At 40.8% G+C, this 11,135-nt stretch overlaps 1 protein-coding gene across 1 annotated transcript; it reads left to right on the top strand.

The window, feature by feature from the left end:
• Window positions 1-674: 674 nt before the first annotated feature.
• Window positions 675-9,732, top strand: ETAA1 (ETAA1 activator of ATR kinase). Its single transcript, XM_075147650.1, has 6 exons — window positions 675-897; window positions 1,873-2,010; window positions 2,285-2,361; window positions 3,947-4,065; window positions 4,399-6,536; window positions 8,479-9,732. Exons 1-6 carry the CDS (start codon window positions 675-677, stop codon window positions 8,592-8,594), a joined length of 2,811 nt encoding a protein of 936 aa, XP_075003751.1. The 3' UTR covers window positions 8,595-9,732.
• Window positions 9,733-11,135: the final 1,403 nt, after the last annotated feature.

Below are 11,135 nucleotides of genomic sequence, written 5' to 3' on the forward strand. Positions count from 1 at the left end.
CTCTGCCAGCCCCAATTCCCACGCTGGGCTGAAACGGTTTATGCCTGTCTAGGTTTGTTTTCTCTTTAAGGACACTCACCACACACCCCTCTTCTGGGCCCCGAGGACCTCAGCAGAGACCTGGACCGCCACAGGGCTGGTGGGACGGCGGCAGCCAGCGCGGGGTAAGAGGCACAGGTGAATCGAGTCTGCAAGGCCACCTCAGAGACGAAGCCGCCTCAGAGGAACACGAGGCGCCTCAGGAACACGAGGCCACCTCAGGCCAGGCCAACGGGGCCCGCCGGAGGGCACATCCAGACCCTCTCGCGGCGGCGGACTTAGCTTTTTTTTTCACTGAACTACGGCACTAAAGGTTTTGAACGCGGAACTCCGACGGCAGCCCGCGGAGGGAGCAGCGGCCGTCGCAGCGCCAGGGCGGGAAGGCGAACGGGCGCGAGAGTGAAGGCGCCTCACAGCAAGAGAGGGCGGGGCCAGGGGCGCGCGGCGGGAGCGGCGCGAGCTCCCAGTCAGCTGCAGTTCCCTGTCGCGTCCGCACGCCCGCCCCCGCCGCGCGGGGCCAATGGTCGCTCGAGGCGGCGCGGCGGCGGCCAATCGGCGGTGGCGCGGCCGGCTCCCCGGCAAAATGGCGGCGCCGGCGGCGGCGGGGTGGATGCGGCGCCGCCGCAGCGCGCGCCATGCCCGGTAGCCGGCGGAAGGGGCCCTGCCTCAGGCCCGCCGCCCTGAGGAGGCGGAGCGGCGGCGGCGGCGAGGAGCAGCTCACCCGGCGGCGGCCGGCGGAGCCCCCCGCGGAGGCGGCGGCGGCGGCCGGCGGCGCGGGCCGAAGCCTGCCCGCGGGGGAGGCGCCACGCGCGCCCCGGCCGTCGCCGTCGCGGGAGGCGGCGGTGCGCGGTGCTGCAGGTACGGCGGGAGCGGCCCCTGGGGGCCCCGCGCAGGCCCCGCGCCGGCGGGGGCCCTGCCCTGCCCGCCACCCCTGGAGCCGCCGGGGAGGCGCGGCCTGCCTGTGCGGAGGGGGCCGGTGCGGTGTAATCGCCCGCTCTCCCCCGTCCGTGTGTGTTGGGAAGGGGCTCGTCTTGTCCAGAGGTGATGAAGAGCATCTTCCCGCGGCAGATACTTAGAACTGCCTGAGGACGCTAATCCACTCGAGGAGAGGATAAAGCCTGGCCGTGCTAGGCGCTTCAGCGCAAAGCATCTCCTGAGATGCTTCTCACGTAGCAATTAATCTTTTAGAATTATTTCTGTAGGCTTCCACATCTGCAACGTCATTTCTAAAGGGCAGGGGTGACTAGTTGAGCTTCACGTATTGTGTTCAGTTCACTGACTGATCTGAGACAGCTGCAAGCTGGTTCTGAATACCTATATTCCTGCTTTTAACAGTCCTAGCTGAAAAGGACCAGTGGAGGAAGTATAGACAAAGGTAGGTTGTGACCCAGAACAGTTTGCGGGCCCATTAAAGTTGTGACCCAAATCAGAGCCTGGGTGAAAGACAGAGAGCAAGCCAGAATACAAAATATTCTCCCATATACGTATATATAGTTTTAACATAAGCTAAAGTCAGTCTTCCCTCAAGTAGGAGGATTGACAGTTCTCATCCTTACCATCAGATATTGAGCATATAGCTGTCAGTATCATCTAATGGTCTGTTATCTCTGTGGTGATGTAACTGGCAAAGATAAGAGTCATATTCTGCATTAAATTTATAGTTGTGAACAATATTCCTGTTGTAAGTAAAGGAATGTTGATGAGTGTGAACTTGATTTTTATTCTTAAAGTTCCTAAAGCACCTTCTTTGTGCCTTGTCCTGTTAGATGTTCTAAATTATTTTGGCCTTTTATTTGTTGTTTTTTAATAAGGATCATCTTTCTGTTTACACAGAGTCATATCTACATAAAACACCAAAGAGATCGTTGAGTAGGAAATCCCGAATACCTACTTTCAGCTCTCCCGTTAATGACACCGATATACAGCAAGAAATCTTTTGGGATCCTCATTCACCAATCGCACACAGACCTGGTAATATTGACGAAAGCCAGACTTCAGGGCACCTATTTGAGGCATGCGGTGGGAGTATACTAGAAGTTACCAAATTTCTTGAAAAAAGATCCCTTTCTGTTACCATGGTTAGGTTGTTTGGTTTTAATTTTATTAAAAACCCATAAATTCTTCAATATAGTGCTGAATCAAGCTCTGATTTTAGCACATATATTTGAATTATTTGAGATATACTGCACTTTATAAATTGAATTGTTTTGCAGTTTTTAAGAAGGTTTTTTGTTTGTTTTTATAGGCAATGGAAAAACCAAACAGGCTACCAGTAGATGCGCAGTAGAAATTTCAGAAATTGTTAATCGTATTGCGCCTCAGGTAATTGTTACTTTCTGAAACAATGCTCCGCATATGCAGTAATCAAACAGAATAGTGCTACAGCCTTAGTGAAGGCTCAATTTTAGTTACAGTGGTCTCATGGTAAGAATTGGGTGTGTAGAAAACTAGTAATGTTCATAAAATTGGACTGAATTAAAATCATAAGCATAGCATTTGACTGGTTGTTCTTATGAGTCACAGATGCTGTAAAAAAGGACGTATTAAGAAAGTGGGCTTGCAACAGCTCCATTTTAGAAAGTTTTACTTTCAGAATACAAGTTATTGCCCCTGGTCTTAGCAATACTGTTGTGTTTATTTATCCTTAATCACTCATCTGTTAAAAGGTAAGAGTTTCTTCACATACTGGATTTACTTGGCAGTTGTTTTTAAGCATTTTGAATGGTCTTGAATGACTGCTGAAGTACAAGAACAAGACTCAGATGAAAGAGAGACTCCACAATAATACATAGTGATGTTGCTTCATTATTCTAAATAATTTGCCTTTTTACTGTAAGATCTATGCTCTTGATGTCTCCCTTTTGCTGTGAACCTGATATCCACAGCCTGGAAAGTGAAAATAAGAGCGTTGGCTTATTGTTTGCTTTTTAGTAAGTGCAAGAAGAGAAAATGTCATTCCTAAAACAGTTCTGTAGTATTTAGCTTGCAAGATATCCCTGCTTATTTGACAGGGCCATTTAAAATATATTCACTGTTTGGCATATTTGCGAGAAATTATACTTAAGAACTGGAAAATCATTGATAAGGGATGCCACTTCCTTCCTTTTAAATGATTACAGCCCTGTCATAAATGTAAATAGTATCAGTATTTGCAACCATCTGTTGCTTGAGTTCTTTTTTCTTAAATAATTACATTTACAAAGAAAAAGAAAACCTGCCCAAAACTACCCTGGTAGTTAGTAAAGTTCAAATTACTTTTGCTGGCTTACATGCAGTAATTTCCCACATCCCATGGCTCTAGCCCTCTAGGCATTTCACCACTGCAGTAGTGTATCTCTTCGATTTCAGAATTCAAATCCAAGCCTGAACTTTGGAGCTCTGAAACAACTTCATTAATTTCTAAACTTCACTTATTTCTGTTTAAAGGCTCTTTGTGTAAATGAGTTGTAATGGAAGAAGTCAGAATTTTTTCCTGGAAGCATACAGAATATGATTTCTTTCAAATTCTCTGATCTGTTAATGCTGCTTTAAGTGGATAAAGACAGTGCATTTCAGCTAGCTTCTTAGTAGTATACCAAAGTAAGGTAGATCACAGCTTGTAACATGAATATTGCAGATTATGTGTAAACCTGAAGTAAATAGAGTATTACATTTGAGCACCAAAGTAAAATTCAGTTATTTTAATTGAAGTTCCTGTTCTAAATCGATATAAGTAAAGTGATACAACTATCCGTAGACAATGTCACAGTGATCTCGCTTAGCTTGTATTGGTTTAGCTCCTCTCTGTGGCTTTCACAGATTTGATCCAGTTTAATTGGTTTAGCAACTTTAACTAATGCAAGGTGTGTGTCTAGTCCAATCTTTATCTGAAATCGAATTGCTAAGCATTATAAATCTAATCATTCAGGATGAAAAAGCAGCCTGTAATGAAGGCTCCCTTTTAGGGACATGGATTGGTGAGGATGCTATTCCCTGTACACCTGGAGTAGTAAAGGTGCGAGCTAGGACAAAGTTAAGTTGTACAAGGTAAGTTACAGTTTTGTCTTGCCCATCCCAGCGGGGCTTTCATGAAAAAGGGTATGTGGTGTTCCTTTATGTATAGCGAACCGTGTAATTGTACATTAGCATACAGAATGCTTTTAACTTTGGGCTCGTTATCTCTTCTTAATGGGGTATTTATTGGGAATTATCAAAAAGATTGCATGCTGACTGCACATTGAAAGCGGTGGGATTCAGTCATATTCTCTGCAGTTGTTAAAGTAGAGAATGAACAGCTCATGTGGTAGTGTTATTGAGCTTGGCTAAACCTTCTCAGTAGGTCTGACTTTCTTTTATGTTTTGTTTTTTTTTTTAATCTAGAGATCTTAAAATAAAAAATCCTGAAGAAGAACTCATGAAATTGGCTAAGGAATTTGATAAAAATCTAGTAGAGCTAGATGCTGTTCAGGAACAAGAGAAACTTGGTCATGACTTCATCCAGACCGCCTCAGAGTCTTTAAATAATTCTAAAGATGAAGTAAATGTGAAGAACCTGAAATCACTCCTCGGTGAAGTTTCTGAAACAGATACTGCTCTGCCCCTGAAACCAGCTGGACAGAGCACTGGCATCCCTGCTGCAGAGCCCTGTCAATCTAGCAGTCAAAAGTCTATAGACCTTGAGGCTGAAATAGCCCTTCATGCTCTTTTTGACTGCTCTACCCAGAAGTGTAGTGGACAGTTGAGCCAAGGACTATCAGGTATTTCTTTAAATAACAGTTTCCATGAAAATAAAAGTACCTTGGAAGAGGAACACCTTCTTGAGCAAATTAAAGACACGCAACGTGGTAATTCAGAGGCATATCAAAAAGATACTCTGTGCGCACTAGGAAGCGTGAACCAGACTCTTCCAAAACCTGATGCTCACCCAGTGACAAAAAAAAATCCTTGTTCCTTGAAGCCACAATTGGTCGTCTCCAGTAAGCTTGCTGGAGTAGTTAATGATGATTTTGATGACTGGGATACGGATTTTTTGGCAGATGACTCTTTTGTGATGCAAATAACCCAAAATCCTGAATTGATAAGTACTGAAGAAGCACCACCTATTCCTACAAATCCATCTGTGCATGGTTTCAGTGATGCTAGCAGAACAAAGGAAAGAAGTAGTTGCAATTCAGTAACTTGTTTGGGGAGTGTACACAAATCTAACAGTTTGCAGTTTTCACCTTTGAAACATTCTAGTAAAAACACACAAAATGTTGCAAAACCTCTTTCTTTGCAAAAGCGATATAATAAGACAGAAAACTCAGAGACCACAGTCTTTCATGGCAAATGTGACATTAAGCCAAATAAAATAAATTCTATTTGGAAAAGTGCCCAAAACAGTGATTTGAACTATATTCCTGTTTCAACGCAATCTGAAGTGAAGAACGGAAATGAAACTATTCAGCCTAAAAGTGACCCTCTTCCTCTTTTTCCTTCAAGATCTAATCCTCACAGACAACAGACTGAAAAACCTGGGAATAACACACACAGTATTTTCTGTCAATCATCCAGTGTTTCTACCAATACAAAATCTAATGATCTAACTAAAGTGGTTAACCAAGCTAATACAGGTCACTTAAGTCAAGTTGAAATGCCAAAGAAATGTTCTCTGTCATTTGATGACTGGAACGAACCGAAATTCTCTGATGAGATATTAGATATGTTTTGTGAATCCGATAGTCTTTGGGATGCAAACTGTGAGGATGATGAATTGTTGTATCAGGTGTGTGATGATATAGAAAAGCAGACTCAGAGCCAGGATGTTAAACAAGGAAATGAAAGACCTAAAACTGTACAAGGAGCCAATATTAATTCCAGATCAAATGCTGGTAACAGCTTCCCAGCATCTAAACAAGGACTACCTGATCTCCTCTTGGCACAAAAAAGAAATGCAAAACAGGATGCTTTCTCACTAAACGACTCCCATAGGAATTCAAAGGTTACACAGGGGCTGGCCACAACAGGTCACATAGTGAACTGTAAAAACGTCTCAAGTCCTCTAACTCTGATCTCGGGTACTTCTATGGAGTGTAAATACACTCTGTCTAAAAACTGTCATCAAGCTGCTTCTGAAGATACTACAAAGACTGTTTCGGGAAAATGGTACAGGTCAAATTCTGTGCCAGCAGGAGAGACTGGTTCTGAAGTAAATCCTGTTAATGCAGTAAACATTTTTAGTAGCAAAACATTAGACAGCCCCGATCTTTTGTATAATATGGAAAAGATACCAAATAACAGTTCTGGTAACAAAACGTCACTTATGCCTTCAAAGTTTAAGTTCCGAAAGACTAACAATTCTCAGGCTGGTCTTCATGTAGGGTCTGAAAATCCAGGAAGTCATTCTGGCATTGGAATTACTCTGCAGAGTTTGGAAGGAAGCAAGAATCAGGTGAATGTGACTTTGCACAGCAAGCTTGACAATAAGAAACCACCTTTCAAGAGGCATCTTTCAGAGTCGCTTGCACTGCCTACATCAGGTATTTGTCTTTATTGTAGACTGTTTTTGTTTGTTTTCTTACTGTAATCAGAATGTCAGAGAAATTTATACTGTATTGCAACTTACAATAGGCTTCAATATTTATCCATTCAGTTTAGGCGTTAGTAAATGTTCTAATTAGAATTTGGAGGTTATTTTCTCCAAAATAAAATCATCCTGACGCATCTCTTGAATTCCTGTAGTTAAGGACTTCTCTTTCCCACTTTCATTCCACTTCTCCAAATACTTCACACTCTTTCTCCGCAGACACTCAGAATCACTAGGATCAAGTATAGGCTGATGGCAGCACTCAGCATACCATATTCTTAAATTGTTACTTTAAAATACTACTATTTTGATATAGTTGTAGTGTAGTAAATGTTGTAGTGTGAATCTGTGCTTTGATTTACAGTTCATTTTTTAAAACATTAAAAATTACTTATCTCACCCATGATTCATAAAACCCCAGTTAATGGTGGAACAGGTAAAGAAGGCAGCAGGTGATACGGAATGCCAATTTCCTTTTATTATTGTACACCTGGAAATTGGAACCTCGAATCATTCGACGCTTCTGAAACCTCGGCCTGTATTGTTGTTTGCTCTGTGGCTAAAATTGCCAGTGAAATACGCTTGTGTTATCAGTCTAAACACTAACATTTCCTTTCATCTAGAGGGGAGGTCAGTCACTTTTCCATCGCCAAGCGAGAATCTGTAATATTCCATGCACTGGTGTTACTTGCTAGGGAAACGTAGAACCAGTGAAGTGCCAGTCAGTCTTGGTTTTACTTGATCTCGTGGCTTGATGAAGTTTTAATCAACATTAATTTTAATAAAATGTGCCTTTAGAGTGTACTGTATCAACCTCAATTTTCAGGAAGCACTGTTACAAAAACAACAAAAAAAATTAATTCCTGCAAACAATCAGCCAGCATTATTTGAAGAATCAGTATTTTATCTGTGTTTCTTCCCCAGGAAAGCAGCAGATAAATGCAAAGTAGCGATTTCGGATGTTAAGGGGGAAGGGAAGGGACAGGTAACTAGTCATTCTGTGGAAAGTTCTAGAGAATAAAGGAATGAAAAAGAATAGCATAGATTTTCTTTACAGATACAAATCTTTACAGATTTTCTTTACATCTTAAATTTTTGATGAAAGGACATTGCTGTAACAAAAAGATGGATGTTAAGTGATCTTTTCAAAAACTGATATGTAATTTGTCATGGATGCCTTTTTTTTTAAGAAGCAAAGCGACCCTTCGTTTTATTTATCCAGTTTGAAAGACTACTTATTAAAAATACATTAATTGGGAATTGGTGTATAAAAACAGTAAAATTCTTGACATGTTCAGGGAGTGTTCCTGTTGGTTTGAGTGAGGTCAGGATTTTATTGTATGGGAATTTATAGTTCTGTAACACAACATATAAAATATTACGCTTGGCTATCATGCTCTTGTATCCTTTGCCAATTTTTATTGCTACTTTTGACCTTTTTTTCAACCTTTCTGGTTTTATTTGTGTGACACCTGTACTGTATCTGACCCCTGTGTCTATACCATCTCCGTGCCCATATCTCTGCCTAACTCACTAAATTGTAGAGCCCTTTTCGCTCTGATAGCCTTAATTTTCTTAACCCATCGCCATCTCCTGTGTTGACTCCTGATGTCACAAGGTTCACTTGAAGGGCAGCCAAGTAAAATTTCCTTGAAGCAAATGTCTGCATCCCAGTATTTTCATTGGGGGGGTAGTAATCAGTACCGCAACAAAGGTCATGCATCTTATCCCCCTTCCTGCCTTGGGGACAGGATAGATGAGCTATTTTTAACTTGGGTGCCTGGCATGTCAGAATAGTGTGCTCTTGCCATAGATCTTCAAACATTGAAAACAGGTAAGTTAAAATACATATTGAACGAACTTGAAGGCTCCTAATACATGTTTTTTATTTACAGTGTCTGTGGTGGAACAAAAAAATAGAAAATGTTCTCAAGAAGAGATTGAAAGAAAAAAACAAGAAGCTCTTGCACGAAGAAAATCCAGAATGCAGGCATTCTTTAAAGACGCTTGAATTTGGAGTTTATTTTGTCTATGGAGTAAGTTTTTGGGAGGGATATATTGTAATGCTGGAAGACACTTTTTAAACTCTGTTCATAGCTACTGACGGCAAGCTTTTTCTATTTCTCAATTTAAAAAAATCTTGACCTGAACCATAACTAATACTCTGGTGGTATTTAGTCGTGATTAGTCCCAAACTATCTTCAGCACAATGAAGATTGTATTGAGTTCACATACTGTTATGTGTTGAAGTTGTATAGTCTGAAAATCATCAGAGCATGAAATCGTTTGTATACACGTAAGGAGATGTCAAAAACAGACTGTATGTGTTTTGGCTGTATTTCTCTTATTGCAAGTATTTTAATCTATAAAAAGACTCTCAAGTACACACAGACTAAGAAATGCTAATGTGTGCTCTCAGGTAGAAGAAAGTTTTTAAGTTTTCATTTAAAGAAAGTACAATCAAGAAAACATCCAACATCGGAAAACTAATGGACATGAACAGGATTTGGAAAGTGTGCTCAGTTTGTCTCCTTAGGTAAGAATTGTACATAGTGAAGGAAGAATTTAATATAAACGTTTCATAAGATAAAAATCCTGGAAAGGACGTTTTATCTTTTTTTTTCTTTTAATTCCCTTCATGAAGAGTTGGAAATACCCTAGCTAACAAAATTGGACCACCTTTTTCTAACATGTGTTACCAAGCTGATTAAAAGAGGTGGCCTATGTCATTTTACCAAACCATGAGCAATATAAAATACACCAGGTGAAACCTCAACAACTATGAATCAGTTTAGCCTTATGGGTTGTACATATTTTTCAAACTAAAGGCTGTTAAAACATAAAAATGCAACGTCATGTCAGCTTAACAGGGGCTGATAGAATTTTTGATGTGATAGATGGGTGCAGAGCTCAAACTGCAAAAACTGCCTATGGGTAAGCTGCAAGATATTTTTCAACTGAGAAATGCTTATATGTAAACATGTGACACTATGAAAAGTGATTGTAATTTTTCTTTGTAAATAAATAACTTTGAAAGGTACGAAAGGTTAAAGGAAGCTTTTGGTTTCTGTAGTATGTGCCATTTTTGTAACTCCTAAAATGTAAGTATTGTATATTTGTAAATCATCATTAAACTTTTTTACACTTTTTCTAGTCTGTTCTGGAAAATGCTGTACTACAGAAACTGGTAAAAGGGAGTGGAATGGGAATTCCAGATGGACTTTACCTGAATGTTCTGTCTTGGTAATTTACCCAATTATTCCATGCCTTAATTTTCTATCTATAGTCGTGACAAAGTGCTTCCTTTGATCCATTTAAACTAGAAATCCTTGGTGGAGGAACTGGTTCTACACACACCCATCTGCAGTGGAGTCCTGAAATACTTAACTATACTGGTTTTCAAACTAGTGAATTTGCTTTTGTATTAACCACCATTCTTGGTGCTAGTTAGTTGATTATGAAATCAAATCCCCAAGTCCACCAAAGACCATGCTGGTGCCCAGTAAGTGTTACTTACAGTCTGTGGCTGCAGCTCCCTGTCCTTCAGCCACGTGCAATATATGATGAGTTGGATCAGCTTACTGATCCAAAAAAATCTTTTCAGTTTTTCAAAGAACTTCATCATAATAATACCCTTAACAGATAACACGAAATAGGAAGATCCTTTGTTGTGTTGTCAAGCCTCTGCTGGCAGCGTTCAAACAGTTTATAAGACACAAGATTTGCATGTCCATATGACAAATAAATGTAAACCCAAATAGTGGCTTTTGCGAAAATTTTATTTATCCTGAGAATGCAGTTTGATCTGTGTATCTGAGGGATTGTCTTTGTGATGTTCTAGGAGAATCTAAACTCTCAGGTAACTTGCCAGATGCACTATTAGCCAAGAAAGTGGCAATGAAAAAAGGCTTCTACTATCAGTATTAAATATTAGAGTTATAAAACTGGCTTTTAAGGTACTGATACACAAGAATGTCAAATCTTATTAAGAAAGAGAAAAATTAGGCTTTTGCCAGGACAGTGTTCAGCTTATCAGCCCTTCCCTCCCCAGGATATTTCTCTAGAAATAATTCTGTAAAGGAACCAGGATAATCTTTGTTTTCAAGGATAATACGGTTAATTATACTTCGGATTTGAGAATATGAGCTAACTGGAAAGGAAGGAACTGTTGTGGGTGCTGGAGAGTATTTTTTTAGGAAGGTTTCACTCTGATGCAAAAGGACTAACTTTTAATCAGGTCTGAAATTGGGATAAATAGTAGATACATAACATGAAAAACAGGCGAAGCACATTATGGCTACCCAAGCTCAGCATACAAAATGATAATCCTGAATGCTTGCCACGATGCGTCCTTGAGCACACTCAAAGTTTAAAACCAGCTTTACCGCCCTTCCAGGTGATGCTGATTTTCTCAGCACCCAGGATAGAAAGGCCCTGGAACTGCCTGCCTAAAATGCCACCACTGGTCTCCCCGTGAGAGCAGGGTAAGAATCCTTTAACACAAACATCTAACCAACCCTCTTATCTCCTGAGCTGTAAAGTAAGTGCTCAA

This window comes from Calonectris borealis, chromosome 3 (assembly GCF_964195595.1).
Source record: "Calonectris borealis chromosome 3, bCalBor7.hap1.2, whole genome shotgun sequence".
Taxonomy (NCBI): Eukaryota; Metazoa; Chordata; class Aves; order Procellariiformes; family Procellariidae; genus Calonectris; species Calonectris borealis.

What these genes read in the sequence shown, in the direction of transcription:
- ETAA1 (XM_075147650.1), top strand. Translation starts at nt 675, where the DNA reads ATGCCCGGTAGCCGGCGGAAGGGGCCCTGCCTCAGGCCCGCCGCCCTG. An exon ending in ACAAAGTTAAGTTGTACAAG is followed by an intron (nt 4,066 to 4,398) that starts GTAAGTTACAGT and finishes TTTTTAATCTAG; the next exon opens with AGATCTTAAAATAAAAAATC. An exon ending in GCTTGCACTGCCTACATCAG is followed by an intron (nt 6,537 to 8,478) that starts GTATTTGTCTTT and finishes TTTTATTTACAG; the next exon opens with TGTCTGTGGTGGAACAAAAA.